Source organism: Enhydra lutris, unplaced genomic scaffold (assembly GCF_002288905.1).
Source record: "Enhydra lutris kenyoni isolate GAN:26980312 unplaced genomic scaffold, ASM228890v2 scaffoldscaffold29, whole genome shotgun sequence".
Classification (NCBI taxonomy): domain Eukaryota; kingdom Metazoa; phylum Chordata; class Mammalia; order Carnivora; family Mustelidae; genus Enhydra; species Enhydra lutris.
The window spans coordinates 13,750,382-13,777,718 of NW_019154113.1; the positions used below are offsets into that span (position 1 = coordinate 13,750,382).

Consider the following 27,337-nt stretch of genomic DNA (forward strand, 5'->3'; position numbering starts at 1 on the left):
TTAATAGATACCCTTTATCAGGCTGAGGAATTTCGTTTCTGTTTCCACTGTTCTATGAGTTTTATCATGAATAGATGTTTACTTTTGCCCAACACTTTCCTACATTTCTTGATAATCATTTGTGGCGTTTTTGGTCTGTTAATAAATTGATTTTTCAACATTCCTGGAATGAACTTGGTCTTGACAACTTGATCTCTTTTCTGTGTGCTAGATTCAGTATCTTAATTTTTGTTCAGGATTTTGCAGCTGAGTTTCTGAGGGATTTTGATTTATATTTTTCTTATAATGTCTGTCTAGGTTTAGTGTCCAGGGGTTGCTGGACTCATACAAATGAGCTGTGTGTTGTTCCTTCCTTTTCTATTTTGTGTAAGAGTTTGTGTAGAATTGGTATTATTCCTTAAATGTTTGGTGGCATTCACTACTGACGCCTTCTGGGCCTGTAGATTTCCTTATAGGAAGGTTTTTAACTGAATTCAATGTCTTTAATAGAAAAAGGGTATTCAGGTTATCTTCTTGAGCAAAGTTTGGTAGTTTGCGGTTGCCATGAAATGTTTCCATTTAATCTAACTTGTTGAATCTGTTACAGTGATGTTCATAATATCCCTTTGTTATCCTTCCAATGTCTATAGGATCTGTAATGATGACTTCTTTTCATTCCTTAGGCTTGCAGTTTTTAACTTTCATTCTTGGTCAGTCTGGGTAGACTTTACTGATAACATTGATCTAGTCAGGGAATCAGCTTTTGGTTTCATCAATTTTCTTTTTATTTTTTTTAAGATTTTATTTATTTGTCAGGGACAGAGGAGAGGGAGAGGGAGAGAGAGGGGCAGGCAGAGAGAGAAGCAGGCTCCCCGCTGAGCAGGGAGCCCGACATGGGACTCAATCCCAGGACCCTGGGATGGTGACCTGAGCGGAAGGCAGACGCTAAACTGACTGAACCATCCAGGCGTCCCTGATTTTATTTTTCTGTTTTCTATTTCATTGGTATCTGTTTTCATTATCCTGTTTGCCTTTGCTAGTTTCTTAAGGTAGAAACTTAGATCATTGATTTGAGACCTCTCTTTTCTAATATAGGCATTTAATGTTACAAATTTTGCTCTAAACACTGTTTTAGCTTTGTCTCACAAATTTTTATATGTTATGTTTGAATTTTTGAGTTTGAGATATTTTCTGATGTTTAACTAATTACACAATGATTCCTAAAGATTTCTTTGATTCATGGATTTTTAAGTTTTTGTGTGTTTTTTTGTTTTGTTTTTTAAATGTTTGTGGTTTTTCCAGGTAACTTCTTATTTTGGTTTCTAATTTTGATACTGCTGTGGTCAGACTGTATATGTAGTATGATTTTAATCCTCAAATTTGATACTTCTTTTATGCCACAGAATATGGTCTGCTTTGGTGAACATTCCATGACTATTTGAAAAGAATGTGTATTCTGCTATTGTTGGGTGAATTGCTCTGTATGTGTTGGGTAGATCAAAGTGGTTGCTAATATTTTTCAGGTTTTCTGTATCCTTACTGATTCTGTGTCTAGTTTTATCAGTTATGGGGAGAGGACTATTGAAATCTTTCATGGTAATTTAAAAAATTATATTCTTTTAAATTAAATGATAGTAGATGGTTATGATGTTAGATGACTGAGAGCTGTAAAGGCTAAATTAAAAAAATATTTTAGGGGAATGTTTTCTTCTTAATATGCATTGGGTTCCCATAGACTTGTTTTCCATTGCCAGTCCTGTTGCTTACTACCTCAGCAACACTGCTGAGCTTATTCTTTGGATACAGGTAATACAAACTTCTTGTAGCTATTGTGGAGATTAAATTAATAATACATAGAATTCTCTAGTGTCTGATCTCCAGTGGACAGGAACTCTTGAATACATAGAAATTATTTTTGTATTTTTTTAACTTGCAAGTAAAGATATCAAATATCTATTTTAATCTTGGATGCATTGCATTTGTTTTTTTGTTTGGTTTTTTTTTTTTTTTTTTTTTTTTTTTTAATTTCACCCTTGGCCTGCACCAGGTTTTCTCTTTGTGTATCTTTTTCCTGTTGCTTTTATTAGAGCCTTAATTGAGCATAGCATGCCTTGATTGTGTTGTGAAAAGGATTTTTTTCTTGTCCTAATTTTGCTCACTTTACAATAAAGTATGAAAAAGGTAAGAGTGTTGGTACAACAGATACACTTGCAGCAGCTGTAAAATCATCCCACATTACTTCGCTGTCTGAAAGTCGATGTGTTTTTCTTTTCTTTCAGATAAATCGAGAAAGCTGGTGTACGATAAAGCCGTGCCCCGATACAGCACCTCTTTTGGCCCCCACAGAGAGCCCAGGTGAGTAGGGGTCTTCCAACTTCCAGGTGCTTGAATAACTGTGACTTAAATCTCCATTTTTTACACTGCAGTCCCCATCTGATTACAGACCTCTTTTGGAGTACTGTCCTTCCTTGCTGTGCCGTGCAGTAAATCAGAAGAGAGGGGTATGTGTGATTTGGTTTGTAGGCATTTTGTCTCAACTGAGAATATGGAGTGTCCTAGAATTAACCTAAATTTCATGTGAATCATGTGAATCTTCACATGTGGCTTTCTGACTCATCACTTCTGTGAAGGCATCTGTGCTGGGCACATACATAGGATCGTGGTTTCTCAGTCTGATAAAACTATACATATTTATTGAGAACTAATCCTGTGGCTCTCCATTTTGGCTGCACATCGAAGTTATCTGGGGAGATATAGAAATACACCGCTGCCTACGTCCTGCTCGCAGAAGTTGTGGTTTAATGGGGCCTAGGCTGTGAGCTGGACCTCAGAATCTTTGAAAGCTCCTTTGGTGACTCCACTGCAGAGCCAGGATTGAGAACCCTAAACTTTGGAAGTATTGTCCCAATGGAGCCTTTCCTTAAACACTCATGAGGTGTTAGTAACAACAGGTGAGGGTCAGCTGCTAAGCCCTGGCTTGTTAATGACTTAATGACATAGCGTATGACCTGTGGGTAGTTAAGATGCCCATCTTTTCCCCCAGATTTAGCCACTAATTCACGGTGATGTAAGGAAAGTTCCCTAATGTCTGTGCACTCTATTGTCTCCCATCTCTCAAGAGTTACTAGCTCTCAGTGGGGCGTGTTGCCTGAATGACATGGTGCGTAACTGTAAGTCCCTGGGCCTGTTGTGAGTGCTGGTAATTTGTACCCTGGGCTCTTGAGTCGGCTTGAATCAGCAACACCTCTGTTTACCTTTATAGGTTTTACTGACCTGCTTTAAAATTTGTTGAATCCTCACTGACTGGTAGTTGTGGATGTCCTGCGGTAGTATTAAATCGAAAGACAAACTTACCAAATCCTGTATCTCCCAAGAGCTTTCCTACTGATTCTCAACTCTTCGACTTCATTCCGAAGGAAGTGTTAGAGACCGAAATGAAAAGTGTTCTTCCCTAGTTTTGTCTCACATGGAGGATATTATGCTGAAGTTGTGTGTGTTTAGGGTCCCGGCATGCTGTGAGATTGACCCTGTTCATGGATTTAGCTGACACTTACACCCCGCCCAGGCCCCTAGAATCTTCTCCTTAAAAGTGTACTACTTACTGTATCTTGGTTCCTTGAGCTGTTCAGGGTCTTTTCTGAAAGTACAATGACGCCCAACCCTGCACGCAGTGAAACTAAGTTTCTCCTCATGCTGGAGTTCAATTTACTCATTTAAAGAAATGAATTTTGAACCCCTGAGCATTTTCCCCAGGACGTCCTCTTGGATTTTGTTGACAGTGTCCGCTCCATACTCCAGCCCCAAGCATAACTACTTTGGTGTTTTTAGAGTGGGTCTTTTTAACTCTGCGTGTAACAGCATCCAAGATCTGGATTTTGCTTTGGAGCTTCAGACCTGAGTTTTTGATTTTAGCAAATTTTGGGGTGAGTTCTAAGCCCTTTGGATCTTGGAGGTTTCATTTATGTTATGAACACAGCTCAAGAGAGCAATAGTTTAAAACCAAGGAGGATAACTTTGGATATTCCTCCATTATGGATAAATACAGATTTATTTATTTAAGTACAAATAAATACCAGTGCATCCTGAGTAGCATGGTTTCAGCAAATCCCAGTGGGCACTGCTGGTGGTTTTTCTTGTCTTTCATGGCCTGCTATAATTTGTTTGCATATATATAATTTTAGACCCAAATGACTAGACAGCATCTTAAAAATGACACGTTTTCCTAGCTTTTAAAGAAGTTAATGTCTCAGGACACAAAAGTTTATAGGTAGGTTTATATACGAGTCATAAAACAGGACTGACCCACGTCAGGGTAATGTCCCTACCAGATACTTGCACAGCGTAGGTTAATAACGAAGGCTCGACTTCATTAGGTGTGTTTGTCACACACCTGCTGTGTGCAAGGGGCAGGGCTCTGGTTACCGTTTTCATAAATTCTTTCTAACAGTCTCTACAGCTGTTTTAGGGAAGCTCTGATCATCCCATTTCACTGGTGTGAAAATGAAGGCTTAAGGGTTAAATGACTTGTTGCCTGGGATTTTTCTGCTAAAAGTCAGTGGAGGGAGATTCAAGCCAAACAGGACCAACTCTAAAATCAGTCAGTGCTCAGTGTTCTTGCTTCTACCTGCATGTGTTGCTCCCCCTTATTCTTTAGGAAGAGGGCCGGTAGGAAGGCCTGTGACACAAGGTGGGAATTAGCTTTGCCTTTTGTGGGGTTTCGTGATGGCTTAGGGTCTTTTTCTCCCCCTTGCTCCCTGTTTGCTTACTCTTCTCCCCCCACTGCCGGCCTCCAGCTCAACAGTTAGGATTGTATCACACAGCGGAGTCATCCTCCAGCTTGATTTGCTGGCCCAGATTTATTTTCTGGGTGAGTTCTTCCTACTAGGGCTGAATCTGGATCTTCCCTGTGAATTTTCCATCAGAACGTCTTGAATTGGTTTGTTTTCCAGTCTGGACTTGGGACGTGGTCTGTTTGCCTGCCAGCTGGAGACCAGCAGCTCAGCGTAGTTGCTGTGACAGCCCTTTCTTTTCTTGGCCAGCCCCTGTTTTCCCTTCAACCATGAAATGGAGTTTTTGATTTTTCCAAGTGGGGAAAGGGGGAGAAGTAGAAAGGTCACACACACCAACTCCACCTAAGTGAGCACATACTCTCCGAAGTAGGTGGCGGGAGGGGTGGTCCAGAATACCCATGATTTCCAGTCTTTTAAAGGCAGGGCTATTCCCATTGAATGAAACACTCAGAAATAGTTTGGACCAACCGAGATTGAAATAGATGAGGGTCTTTTTTTTTTCCTTTAATGAAACATTTTCAGATTAATCTGTGGGCCCCGCCTCACTCCCGGTGGCATCCTTTGTGTACTTCTGTGTTGGAACTGTCTCTTCATATGTCTGCTTCTATTACAAGATTGTAAACTACCCCACACACATACACAGACTAAATATCTCTTTTTATATGGATAATCCCCAATACCTAGTCAAATACTGACTGACAGAGGAGGTAATTTTATGGTCAGGCAGTTCATGACCTGTATACCAGTACAGTGCTTCTTTGATCCTTCCTCTAAGATTCCCAGCTAATACAGCGCAAAAAATTTATTAATGATCAATAATTAGCTAATTCAGATAAGAAGAAACTTTCTTTTCTCATCCTGCAGTGTGCACACACACATGCGCGCTCTCTCTCTCACACACACACACACACACACACACACGTACAATTACTGTCCAAACATAGACCCTGAGAATTTAGGGAGACATTGGGGGTTGTCTAATCTCCACTTCCCCTTCTGTGTATGCATCTTTTCTGAAACCTCTTGACAAAGTCGTTCAGCCTTTGCTCCACCCCTTCTGGTGAAGTGACGGGTTACTTTCTGAAACTCCCAACCCATTGCCCAGAAGCCTACTTCTAGCAAAGCTCCGTGGCTTCCACACGGCAGGCTTTTTGTTCTGCCTCTGGAACAGCACACAGCACATCTGCAGCTGCCCTTAGACACATTTTCTTCAAGCTCCTGGGCAAGCCACGTGGTTCTCGAGTGTTTCCACTGTTGTGACCTCATCACCATGCATGCATTTCTGTTTATCAGTGTTTGACTTTAAGTGTTACCTAGGGACAGACATCATCCTGTGGGTGCAGTCTAGCTGTCTCATAATGGTAGGACTGTCCCCATTTTGGACTTGGGTACACTGTCTATTAATAGAGTCTAAAGCCATCGGTATTTTTTGTTTTGCTGTCACCTTATATCATCAGCCCCTCTTGAATCTGCTTTTAACCAAAACCTCCAGGTGGCGTGTTCACGAACTGGTAGCCTTCTGATCTGTTGTGTCCCTCATCGCTTAGTATCACCTGCAGAGTTGATATATGTCTGTCTGAATCCCATATAAAAATGCTAACTGAAATGGAAATGCTTCACTCCCCACACTTCTTGAAGGAGGTTGATATCTACCCACTAGCTGACTTTCTTTGGGCTCCTGCTTTTACTGCATACAAATATTTTTAGTTCTTTTGCTTCCAGGTCTTATGTCCCTTTTGTTTACAGAATTAATAGAAGAAAGTGCGTTAAATACGTTGCTAATTTCAGTGTACTAAGTGTTTAGAATTCCTTGACCTACAGCATAATGTTTCTGCCAGGGCCCCCTCTGTCTGATTCACCAGTGTCCCTAGGATAGTTTCTCAACTGAAGACAGATTCTAGATGATACATTTCTCTTTAGTGCATTATTCCCCCAGTGTCAGGTCTGTTTAAGGTAGAAGCTAAACAATTATATTTCTTTTATTATTCAATAGAACCCATAAGTGCAATATACTGACGTTTGTATTAGATATGCTTCCCCTCCTTTATTAATCCTAGTATTGGCTGGATAACAAGTTTCCAGAAAGAACTTAAGTCTTAGAAATTTGGCCATAAACCCTATCACATAGTTTCCTAATAAAGGACATCTGATTTTAGTAGCAAAAGAAAATATTTTTTAACTACCAAGAGGAAAAGATTACCGCTTAAATACCTAAATATAGATGGAATTCTGGTTCTACGTTGCCATTTTATCTTTTGGTGCCTTTGGTTTACATGGCAAACTCATGGTTGTCTTATAGTAACAATCACCCTAGAATTGGGATACTAGAGTTAAAAAGTTACTAATCTGACCATGTCCTTTACAGCTGCTTAATACTGGAAGGAGGGGACAGTAGTTGGTTGACTTACAAGGCGAATTGCTGCAATGAAAAGGTATTGGCTGAATATATTTTCTTCCTCAGAATGTGAGAACTTCCTGGATGTTGGACTGGGCAGAGAGTGTGCCTCAAAACAAGGAGTCCTCAAAAGAGAATCCGGCAGTGACTCTGACCTCTTTCACTCACCCAGCGAAGAAGTGGACAGCATCATCTTCCCCAAGGTACTGTCCGCCTCAGTATGCGACTCCTGCCGACCGTACCGAGCATCTCCAGCTCTGTGTGATCCTGGAGAAGAAAGCGTCCTCCCTTCCAGAGAAGGGAGCTCCAGGTGTCCGAGGCTTAGAAAAAGGCATCAGCCACTTTATCCTCTGTAGTGTTGTGGCTGGTTACACGCAGGCTTTGAAGCCTAACGACATGGGAGTTCCTTTGGTGTGAATTAAATCAGAGGAAGGTGAATGCTTTTCAGTGGGCAGGAAGGGACCGCAGCTCAGACTGTAACACGTCATGTGTATAAACTAACCGTAGAGGCATTTCTGATTAATGTGTTTAGGCCTGAAGCTCGTTGCCCAGCTTGGTGATGTCACCCCTCCTCATCTAGCCTGCTTAATTGGAACTTTCTAGATCTCTGCTGGGGAACCCAGACTGTCTTCTCCCAGTGAAGAGCCAGACCCATGCACATGAGTCACCGTGTGTTTTCATATCATCTGAGGCTCTCCAAGGGGTTGGGGGGTGGGGGCGGTTTGCTTTCTTTTGCTTATGTTTGTATCTAGTAGCAGCGAGTTCTGTTTTGTCTCCTGAGAAGCAGAATAGCGGGCTTTCCCACAGCACGATCCACAGTGGTGCTCAGTCACACGCCACACGTGGTGGTCTTAATCTCGAGGGGGTGAGGGGGCAGAAACACAGCAGCTGTGAGCACGCCTTTGTGAAGCTGTCCCTTAAGTTATGGGAGAGGCTTGGCATCCTGGGATCCTGGGCTAGTGCATATTTAAAGCCTCTGTAAATGTCCCCTCAGACACTTTCTTTTCACTTGTCCAGTGGCTCTCATGTGCCCATTTGGCCTCCCCTAATTCTTTTCCACCATGTTCCTTTTCCTTGTCCTCACTGTCTTCCGGGAGGGTCCTTGGAAAAATTCACACAACTTCAGGATTTCTGTCATTGTTACTCACAGCAGATTGATTCAGTGGGTTCTGTAAAGTAAAAAAATCTGCACCCTGGGATGATCTCTCCTCCTTTGAGGTGATCTAGAAAGAGGGAAATCATGATTTTTTTTTTTTTTAAATAATAGAATTTGGGTAATTTCCACTGTGACTTTGAGATTTTCATTGTAAGGACTTTTGAACCATCCCCCACTGCCAAGAGGAATGCCATTCTGAAGGGGGATGTCTCTCAGAATATTTTATTTGTGTCTCAGATAAACAGATGATATCTCTTAGTTCCCGCTTCAAAATCGAATCACGGACAGTCACAGAAACTGGGTCATGAATACCCGGGGATTTGTTAAACATTTTTGTGTGTCTGAAATTTTTCATAGTCAAAAGGTGTTTTAAAATTGCGGAGTCATGGGGCGCCTACATGGCTCAGTGGGTTAAAGCCTCTGCCTTCGGCTCAGGTCATGATCCCGGGGTCCTGGGATCGAGCCCCACATCGGGCTCTCTGCTCAGCAGGGAGCCTGCTTCCCCCTCTCTCTCTGCCTACTTATGGTCTCTCTCTCTGTCAAATTAAAAAAATAAATAAAATTGCGGAGTCTTCATTAAGAAAGACTTGCTTGCTCCCTCCTAGGTGCGTGACAGTTCGTCCCTGGACGCTGCCATGTCTGCAGAATGGTAGTGATCTCTGCTCGCTAAACCCAGTGATTTTCCTAGCTAAAGAGAATTCCAGTTTCCTGTGTTTTGCATCCTTACTCAAACTGCCAAAAACGTTGAGGAGATTGTTCAGACGAATGGCTGGTGCTAGATTGGGCAGTTTTTTCAAGATGACTAGACGGATAGAATTGTTAAGAGTTGGAGCATACTCCCCAGAGCAACTTCTACCCACATTTTGTACCGCAGTGGCTCAGAAAAACCAGAAACGGTGGGTGCACCGGCATCTCTTTGTGCGAGCACGAGAATGTCGCATGGCCTGGGGCGAGATCTGGAGGGTTCTTCCTCTTAGCTCTTTCCACTTTCCCAAAGTTGGTTGTGACCAGGAGAGGTTTTGCAATAAGAGTTTTCTCTAGCATTCCTAAAGCTAAGGGGTTGCATATGAAAGGAAAAGGGGAGAGCGGAGAGCAAGAGAGAGACAGGCTAATACTTAACAAAGTGGTTACTGTGTACTCAACACTGACCCGAATTTCTTATAATGTATGTGATCTCATTTCGAGCTCCCCACAACCCTGTGAGGTGGGTGGTTTTATCCTCATTAAACTCCTGAGGGAATGCGGGCTCTGACTGGTAGAGAGGTGTCGTCCAGATTACTCAGCTGGTAAGTCACAGTCCTGAGATCGTATGTAGGCCTGATTCTCAGATCTCTTCTCTGTCTCGATCTCCAGACACCTGCTTTAATAGCCAGTGATTTATACAGAAGCAGGGTGGTGTCCCTCCCCGGCTGCCTCAGTGGACAGCCACACAGCGTGTGCTGTGAAACATCACCCTGTCCTGGAGTGCCTTCCCCTCTCCCGTCTCTAAAAAATCATCTCTGGGCAAGGCATACAACATTCTTCTCTATGAACCATGAGTAGTGCGTTAGGTCACTTCCTACAGCCGTGTGTGTGTGTGTGTGTGTGTGTGTGTGTGTGAGAGAGAGAGAGAGAGAGAGAGAGAGAGAGAAACACACACACACACACACACACACACACACACACACTCTGGCCTCATAGAGGTCTCTTCAGCCTGCAGTGTTGGTCACAAACCCTTTGCCTTACCCTTCAGTTTCCATCCAGCCTGCCTTCCAGTAAATATGACTCGGGTGAGAGGAGCTTTCTGATTACTCTTCTGAATATATGCTAGTTCTAAGGTCGTCTTCTTCTCCATAGATCAACTGCATAAAATTTAGATTTTTTTTTTTTTAAGATTTTATTTATTTACTTGAGAGAGAGCAGACGAGTTGGGCGGAGAGGGAGAAGCAGGCTTCACCGCTGAGCAGGGAGGCCAATGCAGGGCTCGATCCCAGGACCCCAAGATCATGACCTGAGGTGAAAGCAGACACTTAACCAATTGAGCCACCCCAGGCGCCCCTAGGTTATGTTTTTAAAATAGGAAGAAATCTTGGACTTTATCTTGGCACTAGCAAAGAAAAAGTGATCATAAAATACATAATCTCGGCTACCCTTTATCCAAAAGGTTAATTGAAGTCCACGAAAGTATTCATAGTCGCTCTTTACCCAAGGAGAATTAGATAAAACGCTCACACCTTGTTTTTTTCTCCAGGCTGTAAAATGTATCCACAATTGAGAAAATCAGAGTAACTCCCCTAAGATGCTAAGTCTTAAGGAAGCACACTTCCTTTCTTACGCTAGTTTGCTCTCAAGTACTTGGTCACCAAGTCAAAAAGCTTTAGCCTTTCAGGGATAAAAGTAGCTGTATTTACAGAACCCAAATTCAAAAAACTTTATTATTTATGCACAAGTATTGAAACTTATTATAATTTCAGAACTGTGAAGCAGCTCGCTATCACATGCTTAAGATTCTTAGACAAATTATTGCACACAAATGGATTAAACAGTTGGCACATATTAGGTATTTAAAACATGAGCTGTTATTTGCCAAAGGCACATGACAGAATGCCCTGAGTATCACAGACAACAATTTATAAATATTTAATGAATAAGTTATTAAAAATTAAAGGACTGGTATTTTAGCAATATTAAACATTCCTTCGGGTATGGTAATAGAAAGTGTGTAGTTGTTTCTATATTTATATATATATATATTATATATAATGTTTACCCTTCTCTCTATACCTATACATTACCAATCTGATGTGATTCTTGGTTAAGAGAGCCAGTCAGGCATTTTCCCCCAACATTTTATTGAGAAAATGCTGCAGCATCCAGGGAAGAGGGAAGAGCTGTGCAGTGAGCACCCACCACCTGGATTCCACCATTAACGTCATACCCTTGCTTTGTTACACACCTGTGCAACTGTCCTTCCTTTCTCTACTCACCAGTTGGTGCATCTAATTTCTTTAATGCATTTTTTTTATTAATTTTTTTTAAGGATTTTATTTATTTATTTGACAGAGATCACAGGTAGGTAGAGAGGCAGGCAGAGAGAGAGAGAGAGAGGTGGGGAAGCATGCTTCCTGCTGAGCAGAGAGCCCAATGCGGGGCTCGATCCCTGAACCCCGGGATCATGACCTGAGACGAAGGCAGAGGCTTTAACCCACTGAGCCACCCAGGTGCCCCTCTTTAATGCATTTTTAAGCAAGTTACAGGTAACAATCCACTTTTACCCCTAAATACTTAGAATTCAGTAATAGAGTTGTTTTTTGTTTGTTTGTTATAATTTCTCCACGCAGTGAAACGCACAGTTCAGTGACTTTTCCCTCGGCTTTATGAGTTATAGCGGATAAAAATTGTGCATATTTAAATGTACAAGAAGATGCTTTGATAGACAAGTTGTGAAATGCTTACCACAATCAGGCCGGAAGTGTCTGTCACCTCACAGAGTTACCTCTTTGTGCAGGTGGTAAGAACACGTGAGATTCACTGTCCTAGCAGACTTCAGGTCCACAGTGTATCATTAGCAACTGTGGTCGTCATGCTGTCCATTGGGTCTTCAGAATTGATTCATCTCCTGACTGAGAGCTTGGTCCCTTCAACCAACATCTCCCCATTTCCCCCACCCTCTGGGGAAGCCCTGTTCTACTCTGTTGCTCAGAGTTGCCATTTGTGGTTTCCATATAGAAGTGACATCATGTAAAAGTTGTCTTTGGCTTATTTCACGTAGCGTGATGCCCTCAGGGTCCATCCATGTTGTTCCAAATGGCGGGGTTTCCTTCTTCTTCTTCTTCTTCTTCTTCTTCTTCTTCTTCTTCTTCTTCTTTTAAACTCTGAGTAACATTTACTTTACCTGTTTGGCTGTCTGTGATGCATAAGCTGCTCCCATGTCTTGGCTGATGAGAACATGGGAGTGCAGGTACCTCTTCAAGACAGTGGCTTTATTTCCTTTGGATATATACCTAGAAGTAGGATATTGCTAGATTCTAGAGAACAGTTCTAGTTTTAATTTTTTGAGGAACCTACATACTGTTTTCCATAATAGCTGTACCTTGGCGACTTTTAACAAATCCATTCATCTTTATAACCCAAACCTCCGTATGGATCAGGCTGTTACCTTCACTTTGGGGAGTTTGGTTATGCCCCTTCTCAGTCTGTCTCCTCTTCAACCCCTGGAGGCAACAACTGTTCCAATTTTTTCCCATCACAGGTTAGTTCTCTTTATTTCAGAGCCTCATACAAACAGAATATGAATGTTACTATTTCTACTGGGTAGACTAGTGGAACTGATAGATCATATGTTAGGTATAAGTTTAGTCTTATAAAAAGTGGCCAGACCTTTTTCCACAGTAGTTGTATCATTTTACATTCTCACCAGCAGTGTATGAGAATTTTGGTTGCTCTGTGTTCTTATCAACATGTATAATTGTTTTAACTTTAGCATTTCTGGTGTGTGTGTAGTGGTAGCTCATTACCGTTTGGATTTACATTTCCTTGACAACTAGCGATAATGGTAAACACATTCTCATGTTTATTGACCACTTACATATCGTCCTTTGTGGAGTGTCTGTTCACATTTCTTGCCCATTAAAAAAAAAATTGATTTGTTTGTCTTTTTGTTGTTGAGAAGTAGGAATTGTATATGGTATCCTGGATACCAGTACTTCATTAGATTATGTTTTGCAAATATTTTCTTGCAGTGCATGGCTTCCCTGTTTGTTTTCATAAACATGTGTTGTTGTACTAAATGTTTAGAATTTGGGTGAAGTATAATGCATCCGTTTTTTTTATGGCTGTTGCTACCTGTGTCCTGTCCTGTTACTGATTTGTCTGCCCCCCCCCCCATCAAGATGTTTTCTTTTAGGACATTTATAATTTTGACTTTTACATGTAGGACTGGAGTCCATCTTAATTTTTTAGAACATTTTTATCACAGATCTGTTGTATATAATAATGGGACTGAGTCCTAGCTGTATTTAGAATCATCTGGAGAGCTCTAAGAAGAAGAAAAAGAATCTGGCCCTGACCCTAGACCAGTTAAATTAGAATCTTACTATGTAGCCTCACTAGACCTCAGTTGTCTCGTGTGTCAAATGAGAATAATACCTACTAAGTCAAATGTGAAAAGAACAAATACATCTAAATCACTTAGTGCAGAGCCCCCCATGTGACAAGTATCCAGTAAATAATCGTTAATCACATTTATGGAATAGTCACGTTGCACGTATACCCAAGTAAAAGTCATCGTTTCCCCAGCTTTATGTAGACAGCAGCAGCATTTAATTTAGCCTTTCTCGTTAACTTTTATTTATATCATTATTTTGTAATTTCAGTTTCCCTAGTTTATTTTACCTTAAAGTAAGCAAAACAGTATCCTTGGGCCACTGCCCCCCAGAGTCCAAGCTGTCGGACAGGGGCTGGAGCTTGTGGACAAGCCTTTGTATTACTCGCTAGGCCCATTTTTTGCAAGCTTTCTCTTTGACTCCTAGAGATCTTTGTAAGCCTGATCACCGTTTGCAGATTTTTCAAGATGGCATAAACTGTAAGGAAAAAGAAGCTGTTGGTAGCCACGATAGTTTTTGTGTGTGTTTCCATCCTCCCATATGCAGGAGGAAAACCATTCAGGACAGCTCACTGGAGGAAGGGCTCATGTGTCAGTCTCAGCTCTAGACTCAGCTGTCTTCCTCCCAGTGCACTCACTTTGGCACAAACAAGCACAGCTCCCAGCCACCCCTGCTCTCCTGTGTCTCCCTTTCTGCGTCTCTCTTCCTTCTCTGCCCTAACCCACTCCCAGTACTGCATCTTAAGGGAAACAGAAAATAAAAAACTTGTATTTAGCAGAGAATTATATTGGCCATCTGCCTTTAAAGGACGAAAAACTACATTGGCACCTTTTCTGCAGACAATCAGGACTAATATAAGTCTCTGAAAGTCATTTAATTAGCAGACTTTTTTTTTAAGATTTTATTTATTTATTTGACAGACAGAGATCACAGGTAGGCAGAGAAGCAGGCAGAGAGAGAAGGGGAGATGCATTCTCCCTGCTGAGCAGGGAGCCCAACACAGGGCTCTATTCCAGGACCCCGGGATCATGACCTGAGCTGAAGGCAGAGGCTTTAACCCACTGAGCCACCTAGACGCCCCAATTAGCAGACATTTTAAGAGAAAAGACTTCTCCAAAGAAAGACCTAACATATAATTCAAAAACTGTTTAAGAATGGCTTCAAATATTAGGCATGGAACATTCTGTTATGTGACAGAAGCCATAATTTTTCCCCTTTTGGTTTATAAATGGAAAAACAACATCCCCAAACCTGCTACTTTCTGTGAGGAGGGTGGGGGGACAATGGTGAAAGTATCGCTTCTTGTATCTCTTTATTTGGCAGATATCCATAAGAACTTATTATTATTATTTTTTTAAGATTTTATTATTCATTTATTTATTTGACACAGAGAGAGAGAGATCACAACTAGGCAGAGAGATAGGCAGAGAGAGAGGGAAGCAGGCTCCCTTCTGAGCAGAGAGTCTGATGCGGGGCTCGATCCCAGGCCCCCGGGATCATGACCTGAGCCAAAGGCAGAGGCTTTAACCCACTGAGCCACCCAGGTGCCCCCATAAGAACTTATTATTAATAAGTTAATTAGTTCAGAGACCAGAAGGGAATACTGGAAAAAAAAAAATCAGACGCTTAAAAAACCCACTTGTTCCCTCTATTCATGATGAAAATAGACAGTACCTTGCCTGATATTAAGGTCTAGCCTCTTTCGATGGAAAGATCATCATCTTAGGTAGACAAATTGAGAAAGTGGCTTATCCATAGACAGATACGTAGCAGTACAAAGACTGAGACCATATTCTGGGTTTAATTCTTTATTACACCCCTGACTACTTTCTGTTTTGCCAGGGTAGCATAAAGACATGATGAAGCTGGGAAATTCTTTTGAGAACACCTAAGTCTTGGGCAAAAGTAATTCAGAGCCTTCTTTAGATTCAATCCAGCATTAAAGAAAAACCATTCACCTCCAATATTTAGGAATGAAGACTGACCTCAATTGTTGAGTTTGTCCTGGTTTTCCCTTTTCCAAGGAATAACTACAAGCTCATAATTGTTGAGCACTAGGAAGTGTCCTAGCATACACCAGGATCAACACCATGTCGCAGATCTATGCTAGACAGATTTCTTCCTTAAAATGTGTACAAACAGGCCAACAATAATTTTCCCATCTTGTTTTAATGTCTTACAAAAGGGTGGATGCTTGTTTGTTAAGTCCCGGGTGAGTAAAGTACCAGAGGGATAACAGGTGGTCTTTCAAGGCGGTGCCCCTGCAAGGCCATTAGGTGCCAAATCAAGAGGAAGGATCTGTTCTGTCGTCCGAACATCATTTCCTCATCGGGAAGCCCCAGCTTGTGAGAATATATGATAAATGGCCAAATGGAAACTTGAACTCATTTTCATTTCCTTCAAAGCCTAGCTTGTGTGTTTGACAATAAGCCCATCATGCATTTTGCTTTACATGGCCCTTCTGTTTCTCCCTTGGTACTCTTCTGAGAATTAAAAACAAAGCAGCTCGAGGGCGAGTATATAGTTTCCTAGGACTGCTATCACCAATTACCACAAATTTGGTGGCATGAAACAATAAAAATGTATTCTTTCACGGTTTGGGAGACAGAAGGGCCTACAGTCCAGTACCAGAGGGGCGGCAGCTTTCCCTCGGGAGGCTCTGAGGGAGAATCTCTCCCCGGCTCCTGTCGCAGCCTCTGCTGCTGGCCAGCACTCCGTGGCCTCAAGCTCTACCTCCCTATATCTCTCCCCATGTCTCTCCTTTTCACGCAAGGACAGCTCCTGTGTTGTATGATCTAATCTTAACAAATTACATTTGAGGGGAGGACACACTGAGAAAGCCAAGACATCCTAAAGTCAGTATTTGTGACCGTCTACATTGTTCCTCTCTCTGGAGAGCAGCTCCATGAATGAACGCTCTAAGATGCGCAGGTTAACCCTCAGTAACTTAAAGAGAACAACACTTGAGTTTATTTTAAAATATTACCTACCCGATTTTACAATCTACTTGGTTAAAGCATCATTTAATTTTACAGTGTGGCCCAGTGTAGGGAACACAGGGCTTCAAGATCTTGTCCTTGCAGAGGCTTTTTTTTAAGAGATTTTTTAAAAGTATTCATTTAAAGGGGGCTGGGGGAGCAAGAGCACAAGAGGGGAGGGGCAGAGGACGAGGGCGAATTAGACTCCCTGATGAGCAAGGAGCCTGATGACATGGGGCTCAGCTTGATCCCAGGATCCCGGCATCATGACCTGAGCCAAAGGCAGATGCTTTTTTTTTTTTTTTAAGATTTCATTTATTTATTTGACAGACAGAGATCACAGGTAGGCAGAGAGGCAGGCAGAGAGGAGGGAAGCAGGCTCCCCACTGAGCAGAGAGCCCGATGTGGGGCTCGATCCCAGAACCCTGGGATCACAACCCGAGATTAACCCACTGAGCCACCCAGGCGCCCCCCCCTTTTTTTAAATAATTATTTTTTACTGTGTTATGTTAGTCACCATACAGTACATCATTAGTTTTTGATGTAGTGTTCCAAGGGTCATTGTTTACGCATAACACCCGGTGCTCCATGCAGTCTGTGCCGTCCTTATTACCTATCACTGGGCCAACCCAGCTTCCCACTCCCTCCCACCTAAAACCCTCAGTTTGTTTCTCGGAGTCCATAGTCTTTCATGGTTTGTCTGCCCCCCCGATTTCCACCCTCCTTCATTTTTCTCTTCCTTCTCCTAATGTCTTCCATGCTAGTCCTTATGTTCCACATGTACGTGAAACCATATGATAATTGACTCTCTGCTTGACTTTTTTCACTCAGCATAATCTCCTCCAGTCCCGTCCATGTTGATGCAAAAGTTGGGTATTCATCCTTTCTGATGGCTGAGTAATATTCCATTGTGTATGTGAACCACATCATCTTTATCCATTCGTCTGTTGAAGGGCATCTTGGCTCATTCCACAGTTTGGCTGTTGTGGACGTTGCTGCTATGAACATTGGGGTGCCTATGGCCCGAAGGCAGATACTTAACCAACTGAGCCACCCAGGTGCCTGCCCCGCCCCTGCAGGGTTTTTGAAAGATGATGGGAACAGAACAGGGCAGTTTTAGTTGGAATCAGCCTGAGTTCACGTCTTGCTCCCTGCTCAATGCCTGTGTACGAGGAGGGCCCGAGAGTCAGTCTGGGTCCCGATGACCCCCACATCTCCCTTTTCGTCTCATCCGTCACACATCATTTCAAGAGCAATTAGCTGAGGAAACCAGCTGCCATAGAGTAGAAAAAAACTCCTATAAGCTGGAAGAGATTCAGCCCAAAAGTTGTAGAGAATGATTTTGAAGTGCTAAGGTAAACATTTGAAAATACTCTTCCTTCTAGAGAATAGGTCTTACTTTCTGTTCCAAAGCCCAAAGACTCATTAGTTCTCATAATTTTTAAAATCTTTCTCAAAGAACTCTAAGTTTCTTCACTCTTAATTAAAACTTTGAGTAGACTGGCTAATTAGGAAAATACTGTGAAGGAGGAAAAATAAACCACAGAATGCCTTTCCCTAGTCCCTGCTCCCTTTCCTGGAAGAACACAATAAAATAAAGATGTTAAGACAGTTCAGTGCCCAGATCTGAGAGCATAATCATGCATCTTCTAGATGTTTGTACTTACTTCTGGATAAATTCATTCTTCGAGTCTCAGGATGCATATCTTTCCCTCACCTGTCACACTCTGTGCTCTGGTGTATGTAGCAAACAGAATGTCGGGCTACCGGGAATCAGGACTGGACTATTTCTCTTAAGCCCCTGACGCTGGCCAAGAAAAGAACCTTATCACGTGCTCAAGACTCCATTGCCAGGACTGATTATTTTATATGTAATTTGGCTCGATGATACTGCCAATCCCTAGTGAAATGAGAAAAGGAATAGATTTCTTCCAGGTAGGCATTCAAGGCCAGAATGTGGGCATTTGTGGCAGATTTTAGGTAGGGTCATAAGCTATTCTGTGGTTTTCAAAGGGCCTCTTAAAACAGTTACAGACTTCCTTTGGGAATATTAACTTCAGGACGACATTATGGCAGCCAAACAGACAACCTTGTTTTTAGTTAAAGTTTGGGGAGGGAATTAAACCTAATAGTATATGGATTTAGAGTTTTCATACAGAAGCCCCGGATACATAAGGGTTCTCTTCGTTTCAGTTGGTGGTATTGGCCTGTGGAACTGACCTGAACCCGGGTTAGATGTTTTTCCCCTGTAAGAAAGGAATGGTCTGGAGGTGCCTGGGTGGCTCAGTGGGTTAAAGCCTCTGCCTTCAGCTCAGGTCATGAGTCCAGGGTCCTGGGATCGAGCCCCACGTCGGGCTCTCTGCTCAGCAAGGAGCCTGCTTCCTCCTCTCTCTCTGCCTGCCTCTCTGCCTACTTGTGATCTCTGTCTGTCAAATAAATAAATAAATAATCCTAAAAAAAAAAAGAATGATCTGTGTACCTACCTCCAGTAAGAGGGTAGAGAGAGTACAGACCTCGATCACCCCTTCATCGGGAACTCTTTGAATCCGACTGGGACTGTGCTTTCAAAAAGAAAACACCTGTTTGATGCCAGCTGTGATCTTGCCCATCCTGCCCACTCTGCAGCCGCTGTGAAGCCACTGCGGGGTCGGCAGTAATGAGGCCGTGCCCTTTCCAACTGTGGGTGTTTTCTCTCTTTGACAGCCGGAGGAAGAGCCAATGGTCTGTGACATCACCGGATCCAGTTCGTCCACCGACGACACTGCTTCCCTGGATCGACATTCTTCTCAAGGCAGTGATGTGTCCCTCCCCCAGATTTCAAATTTGAACAGGTCCAGAGATCAGCAGGGTCTTGATGGCTTCTACAGCCATGGCGTGGGAGCTGAGGGTCGAGAGAGCGAGGGCGAAGCTGCCGGCTCAGGTGAGATGGAGGAGGAGGAAATGGACAGCATCACCGAGGTGCCCGCGAACTGCTCTGTGCTGAGGAGCTCCATGCGCTCCCTGTCCCCTTTCCGGAGGCACAGCTGGGGTCCTGGGAAGAACGCAGCCAGCGATGCAGAAATGAACCAGCGCAGGTGAGGTGGACCCGGCAGGGCTGTTGGTTTCGTTTCTCGATGTCCGCTTGCGTTTGATTCTGTGATTTTGTGTTGTCGTGGTAAAAGAACTTAGGAGACACCATGGTACGGAAGAAAGCAGATGGGCTTTGGAGTCAGGAGAACCTGGGTTCAAACCCCAGCTCGGTAACTCACTATGTAGATAAGCTTGGGCAAGTTACTTGACCCCTCTGAGCTTTAATTTTCTCATCTGTAAAATACCTTCCTTTCAGAGTATTTGCAAGAATAAGTATTGCAAGTGAAATAGGCCTGTTACATGGCGGGTGTTTAATAAATGCTAACAGTCATTCAGGCCAGATCTGTTAATAACATTTATAGATTAAAAACTGGTGGAAGGGAATAGTGTCCTGTTGACTTTGAATTAAAAAGCAAACATGAGGTCTTAGCCTCAACACCATCTGTTTTCTTTTTTTTTAAAGATTTTATTTATTTATTTGATAGAGATCACAAGTAGGCAGAGAAGCAGGCAGAGAGAGAGGAAGGGAAGCAGGCTCCCCGCTGAGCAGAGAGCCCGATGCGGGGCTCGATCCCAGGATCCCAAGATCATGACCTGAGCTGAAGGCAGAGGCTTTAATCCATTGAGCCACCCAGGTGCCCCTACACCATCTGTTTTCAAAGTGCTTCCCAGAAATTGCAGTCCATTTCTAATGCAGAAAGTTTGGACGGAGTCTGAGTGATTATATAATCAGTAAGCAAGCCTACGAATCACTCGGTATCATTGGATGGTTGGTATTTCTCCACGTACCCTCCAGTCCTCGGGGGCGCATGTATGTGACCCCATGTCAGACCTTCTGTGCGGAAGCAGGCTGGCAGGAGGTGGTTTGGAGTCGGCCTCTGACCATAAGCTGCTTCCAGGAATTTAAGCAGACGGCTTTCCGTCTAACGACCAAGTGCCGTGATGCCTGCTGTACGTACCAAGTTGTGCTTCCTCCCCAGCTACTTTCCAGCTGCAGAAAGGCAGCCGAGGGAGCAGGCTGACGGTGTGAACACAGGTGATGTGACAAACTCACCTGAGCGGTTATGGCTTTTTCTCTTTTTAAGTCGCTGACCTGCCTCCTCATAACGTGGCTCCGATTTCAGAGCTGTAGGTACGTGGACTCTGAGGGCACTCGCCCCCTCGCTTATTCTTTTATCCAGCCAACACATGCTGAGCGCCGGCGCTGTGCCGGGCGTTTCTAGGTTCGGGGGACACAGGTGAACGAGCCACAGTCCCTGCCTTCGTGGAGCTCACAGCGCTGCCTTACCCTCGGCTCGTGTACTACTCTTCTCAGACTTGTTTCACGGCAAACTGTCCCCGTGGTTTTCCAGTCCTCTCCCCGAGTCAGGTGGCGTTGTCTGCAGGTTCACAGGTGAGGCAGGTGCAGGTGGTTGATACCACTTACCAGTAACTAGGTTCCTCGCCTCCTAGGTAAGTGCTCTTTCTGTGATTCCATATTATTCTCTGATAGAGTTCAGGAGCTGCCCTGAAAAATCAGCAGTTGCTTTTTCTGCTGGGTCGTTTTTATGTACATTTGAAAGCATGGATTGTATAAAAAGCCATTTCTAAAAGCTTTCCTTCCCAGCTTTATTCACACTATATTTTAAAAAAGCATTCACACCAGTTAAAAAAAAGTCAGGATGTGGGGAATGATCCCTATAGCTAGAATTCCCTTCCTGAAGCAAAAGCAGTCTCTTGACATACTGTCAGGATGCTAACGGCATCCAGAAATGGGGGTTTGTTTTAAACACAATCCCCTTTTCTTTATAACCTGCTATGGGTTCTTTTGCCGTGACTTTGATTTCAGAGCTGGCTTGACTGTGGAGCCTGTAGCTCAGATGAGGAAATTAAAGCTCAGACTGAGTGATTTGTCCCAGATTACAGGGTGCTCTTAAGACCGAGCGAAGACTAGAGCCCTATCACCTAATTACTCATATGTGCAGCCCGTGTAGTATCGTGGCCTCTCCTGGGTGAGCCTAGCCTTGGTAGTCCCCTCGCACCTCCGCCCCAGTGCCTCTGGAGATGAGGGAAGGACTTGAATGAGTTTGATGCTTGTAGCCTTGTCTGTATATTATATAACCTGAATTTTAAAGTCTTAAGAAAATCCTTTGAACGCTTTAGATGGCCTTTTTTTAATCCTTTTATAATTTAATAAACCTCATTCCTTGTCATCTGATTAACTCTTGGGAGCAAGGAGGAAGCAGAGTAACCCTCCCCAGAAATTGTCAGGCCGTCAGGCCTTTGTGGTTTGTTTCCTCCTCCACACACTCTCGTTCCCTGCCTTCCTGTACTGTTTCTCTGAGTGGCTTGTGTCTCCCCCAAGCCTGTGATGTCTGTGTGCTTCATGCGTTTGTGTCCATTTGTTTCACCTCAACACTGACCTCTTCCACCATTCATTTTCAGTTCATTGCGAGTTCTGGGGGATGTTGTCAGGAGACCTCCCATTCATAGGAGAAGGTACAGAGTTCACTAACTTGATGGACTAACTGTGTTGCCTCTGAGCTTCTACTAACAAGCATCTCATTTTGCTTGATCCGTGATTAAACCGTCTTTTACAATAATGTCAACTCTGCTTCAGGCAAATAAAGTATAGGTATTTATTAATTGCTGATGTCCATTTGCATATGAAATGGTTTTGTGAGTCTGAAATTTTTTCCTATTCTATTTTTATCTTTAAAGGAAACTTTTGTTAGTGTTTTTTCCATCTTGTACTTACTGATGTTCAGGTCACTTTGATAATAGGGGCTCCCCAACTGTCCCTAGGAGAATTCAGACACGTTGATTGTGCCTGACTAGTGGACTCTGAGGAGTGCTTTTTCTTCCCCTTCCCACCCCCCAAAAAGGGGGAAGAACCGGAAAGAATTGTGAGCTGACACACAGGCCCTAACACATTTTCAACACATTCTAGGCCCCCTGATCATCTCTACTCCATTGTTGATGTAGTCATTTCTGAAAACAAGTAAGAGTCATCAGCTTATCTCCCAGTAATTCCTTAATTATTTTTTGTCAGGTAACATTTTAAAGCTAACAATTAGTAACTTATGAACTGCAAAGTCATTTCTACTCCAAAAATGCCAATTTGCTTTTCAGATGCTGAGTTTTACTGTGTTCAGAAATCGCCACTAATGACCTTTCCTTTCCTTATTTGGGGGGCGGAATTCAGAAATCCCAAAACGACGGTGGAGTTACACATAGCCTCTCATATTGGGAGACATCTGTAAAGCGATGTTTTCAATTCTGAGCCGAAGCTCTTCCTTGGGAAGCTGGCAGGTAGTGGTCCTCCCCGTTTCGTCTTTTTCCAGTGGGTTCCTCCTCGAATCCCAAATTTCAGGCGCAGAATTGGATTCAAATACAAATACCCCGTGAATCTCAGGTGATCGGAACTCGGTTGAGTTGTTCTCCCAGGGGAACAAGTCGTTAAATCCCTTTTCAGTAGAAGCGTCTGAACCCTTGAGAGATCTAGTTGCCTCTCCAGTCAGGCTCTTCACTAGGAACGTACTAGAAGCCTGCACGCGTTGACAGTGGAAGGTGGCGGGTTGCTGGATGCCGTCCCACTGAGCACACAGAGCTTCACAACAGCACCAGACTCCACTTCACCCTTAGTCATTTTAATGCAGGAAGAATATGAAGTATAATTTAAAATTCTGTATGAAGCCTTAGCTAGTAAAACTGGAACATTCCCACAATTGTTAAAAGGTGGAGAGCAGGATATTTGTGGGTTGTTTGGTGTGTGTGTGTGTGTGTGTGTGTGTGTGTTTGTTTTAAGAATCTGGTATTTTCTAAATCTCAAAATGAGGCCAGAGAACCTTTAAATGTTACCCCCAGTAATAGAGGAATTAAGGAGATTGGAGGATGCTCTCTTGTGATAGGAGTTCTCTGCTAGAAGGAAGGGCGGGTCTGCAGCTGCTGAAGGACCACAGCAGCTTCCTTCCTGCTGCCTTAGGACCCCCGTCTTGTCCTCTTCCTGTCTCCCTATCGCTCTCCATTCTCTTCATCCTAAATTTCACTCTGTTCTCGCACATCGTTATCATTTTCTGAGAGTAAAGGGATGTTTAAATCTGGAGAGTTTTTTTTTTTTTTTTAATAATTTGGTAATGTATGTTCAGTTCCTGATTTACCATGTTGTGTTTTGAATAAGTTGGATATCTTTAAAATTTTTATTACAGTTTAGAGATTCAAAATGAAGTGAATAATTTCAGAGAATGGACTTCTTAGTCTTGTGTGTGTTTTAAAATTATATCAAGACTTGCTACCCCACACAAGCAAATTACAAGTCAGTCTGATTTTGCTTATCAGACTGGAAATGTGTCTTAAATGCTAATTTTTCCTTTCTGCTTCTGCCCTTGAGCTTTGTGCTATTTATTAATTTAACCTGATTTTAAGTGTTTTACTATTTAAATTATTTTTAAGTGCTATGATTTTTAAAGATTTACTTTTAGAAGGCTCATAGGGGTAGTTCTTCTCTTTATTTTCTCGCCACCTTCCTTGTGTCTTTTCCTCTGCCAGAAAACCCCCACTTATCAAAACAAAGTTACTAAATATATTCAAGGTATTCGAGTGGTTTGGGGTCTGTACATCTTCCCATTTGCAGGATTCCAGAGAGACTTGAGGGGGTGTTACTGTCATTCCTCCTTCTGAAAACAAAAACACGTCACTTAAGAGTTTTAAGGCCCCAAATAGTAGCAGTGTATTTTTAAACTGATTTTTGATTTGTCAGTCAAAAATCCTGACCTACGGAGGCAGTTCCCTTTACAGAGTACCTGAAATTTTGAATTGGTAATTTTTTTAGCTGGTTATATTTACATGGTATTTCCAACCCTAGATTTTCTGTCCCTCCCACTTGAGAGTAAATAGCAGTGCCAAGATAAAGTAGATGATCAAACGGAGTGTTTTGTTTTTTTAATCTTGTGGGGGGAAATGGATGCAAACCTAAAATTAAGACACATTTCTAACTCAGTTCCATAGAATTCCTTTTCTTTTGAATAACATACATGCCTTCATTATCATTAAAATACAAGGAAACGTGACCATTGTGATGTGGTGAATCTTCATCCCAAGAGCTTAGTGAGTAGGGTTTAAAGATGGCTGTGAGTGTTGATAAGATAGCCTTTTGAGGAAAGACTCCTGAGCCATCTGGCTTAGACGGACCCTTACTGGAAACGAGAAGAAGATTGATGACCCAGTGAGCCTACCCCATTGCAATCTGTCATTGTCCGTTTTAGTCAAGGATTTAGTGTAGTCAAGGATTCTCACAGTGGCCAGTGAGGTCTGAGAGTGGCATGTTGGAGCGCACAGAGAGATGGTCTCCGGTGGTGGGGACACCCCTGACCTGTGGAGGGGGCACTACGGGTAGAGTGGATTCTTTGTTCAAAGTTGTTACCCTGTAACGAACTGACAAGAGACATGTCCAGCACATGGTCTAGATGGGTGTTAGTAGGGCAGTTTTAAGTTTCTGTGGGTTTTGTTCTATCTGGCCTTCTTCTGAATTCTAAATGTTACGTTCCTTATTTTTTGATGATCAGATAAATCCATCTGTCTGTAACTATGGCTTTTCTTTTCAAACCCAATAACCCTGTCCCTGTTTCCTCTTTTCTCCCTCCATTTCTGTTTCTGCCTTTGATGTCCTCCCCAGTATGAGCTGGTGTCCCTCTGGTGTGCACTACTCTGCTGCCCTGAGTGCTGACTTTAATTACAGAAGGTATGGTATCGTTCCATGTCCAGCCACCAAAGGGGGAGTCCCAAAACACAGCACCTGGGCTTTTGGCTGGGAGCTTGCTTCTATGTGGCTACAATGCATATGGCAGCCCGCTTTGCCTGTGAGCACGGTGTTGAGTTGCCTCTGCTGTGGGCATCACTAATCCATTTGAAGGGGCACAGACTAGGAGGTGGATGGCGTACCCTGATGCATCCTGCTTATCTCCAGTGGCTGTAGATTTGGTGTTTTCTGCACAGACTTGTATCTGGTATGGTAGACCACTTCTCTCTTCGTTTTTGCTCTGTCCTGATTCCCAGAACCTGGGGATTCCCATATCCTGACAAAAACCATGACAGAAGCAAGGCAGCCAATAAGCGCACTTACTTCTGTTGTGTTTCCAAATCCCCCCTCTCTTTAGGTTCCAAATTCACAGATTCCTCACTGTTTCATATTCTCTCAACTAAGCAGACAGATTAATTACTAAAACATTTTCAGGATTAAGTTTTGTGGGTAATAGGCTGGTTTCTCAGGCTTTACAAACAATTCACAATAGAAAACTAAATTTCTTCTTCATTTAGCGTGTCTCCTTATCCCTGGGACTGCTAATGAGTTTCACAGAGACACATTTACTTGTACTTAATCATGACTTCTATTGTCATATTGAAATAAGAAAAACAAAATCTATTGTTTTAAGTGACCCACTAGAGAAAAATAGAAGCATATGGTTTCAGTTCATAATAAGTAATTTTATGAAATATAAAAAGCCAATCGCAAGCTCTGGATTGGCGTCCGTGAATTATTTGTAGAATTAACTGTAGAGTTTGAGCAGAGATAGCTGAATAGCGTCCATATACCTTCAAATGCATTTCCACCTGCTTGTAACTGAGGACATGGTCAGCTCCAGCTCTGTTTTGCTCTCTTGCTTATTGGAAAGCAGTTCCCACTGCGACTGCAGCAGGTGTGGGTTATTCTGGCTAGCAGCCCTGCAGCAAGGTAGATACTCGGCTGACTGCTATCTCTAGTCTCCTGCTCACAAAACACATGCTTTCTTCACTCTGCAGACCACAACATCATTATTCCAGGGATCACAGGCCCTAAATTTGCCCCCTTTTGGGGTCAGTATCTAAAACCAAAAAATTAAATTAAAACTCTTAGACTTAGCAGCTTTTCACCGTTCGTTCCTTAGGGTGGCCCATGCACCTGTCTGCAACTCACAGTTCTCAGGAAGCCTGTCCAGCATTTAGTGGTTGACCGGCCAGATGTGCACAGATGCTGCTACTCATAAGACCACTCGGGTCTCTCGGGTGGGCACACACTGAACTAGTAAAGGTCAGCTAGACTGTAGTTGAAGGTAAAGTTGTAATGGTCCACGTAACTGACACAAGGGCAAGTCTGGGTGTCCCTGTTCAGCTTCTGAGAGGGACTGAGGCGCCGGTTTTCTCTGTGCCGTTTAACTCTTTGGTATTAGCTGCGTTAGATTTTGGCAAAGATGAATTACATCAGATCAAGGAAAAACCCACACATAAATGAAAGTTCAGTAAGATAATATGGTCTATCCAGATGGTATATTGGAAAAAATCTTGAGAAAATGACCTTAGATGGTCACCGTTTGAGCAGGTTGAATGAGGAAAGAAAATCTAAATGCAGTCCTCTCTCAGCATACCAACACCTGTGGGGGGAAGGTAGGCGGCGCTCATTTGCGCCAGGCCCTTGTCAATAGTTTTGCTCGATGACATAGAAATAATGTACACCTGAAGCAATTTCTTATCCTCCTTCCTTCCTGAGACTCGGAAATAGAATGCACTAACTCCTTCACTCTGTGTTCAGTTTCAGCCTAGAAGGCTTGACAGGAGGAGCTGGTGTCGGAAGCAAGCCATCTTCATCTCTAGATGTGAACTCCTTAAACACCAAAGAGCTCAGGCACCCTTTCGGTGGTGAAGAAAGGGGTGACTCTTTGATGTCACTTTCAGAAGAGGATCTGGAATCAGGCCAGAGAGAGCACAGGATGCTTGAGCAGCAGGTAAGGCTGAAGTGGGTATATACCGCTAATTTGGAAAAACTCACTTTACTTCCCTAAATGTGTTCTCACATTAGGAACAAAGAAAGCAAGACTTACTCTAAGGCTCGTGGCTGTGATTGCTTACACATTATATAATACACTCATCTAGCA

General features: G+C 42.9%; 1 protein-coding gene across 6 annotated transcripts in view; it reads left to right on the forward strand.

Annotated features, from left to right (window-relative positions):
• LOC111152612 (A-kinase anchoring protein 13) overlaps window positions 1–27,337 on the forward strand; it is a 320,098-nt gene that overhangs the window by 218,495 nt on the left and 74,266 nt on the right. For 4 of the 6 annotated variants that reach the window (XM_022511140.1, XM_022511139.1, XM_022511141.1 and 1 more), the window contains exons 9-13: window positions 2,259–2,334; window positions 7,231–7,367; window positions 19,086–19,456; window positions 21,876–21,929; window positions 26,995–27,187. In XM_022511140.1, coding sequence (XP_022366848.1) covers window positions 2,259–2,334; window positions 7,231–7,367; window positions 19,086–19,456; window positions 21,876–21,929; window positions 26,995–27,187 — 831 coding nt within the window. The remainder of the gene's footprint in view (window positions 1–2,258; window positions 2,335–7,230; window positions 7,368–19,085; window positions 19,457–21,875; window positions 21,930–26,994; window positions 27,188–27,337) is intronic. The other 2 variants (XM_022511143.1, XM_022511144.1) reach the window with 1 other exon arrangement.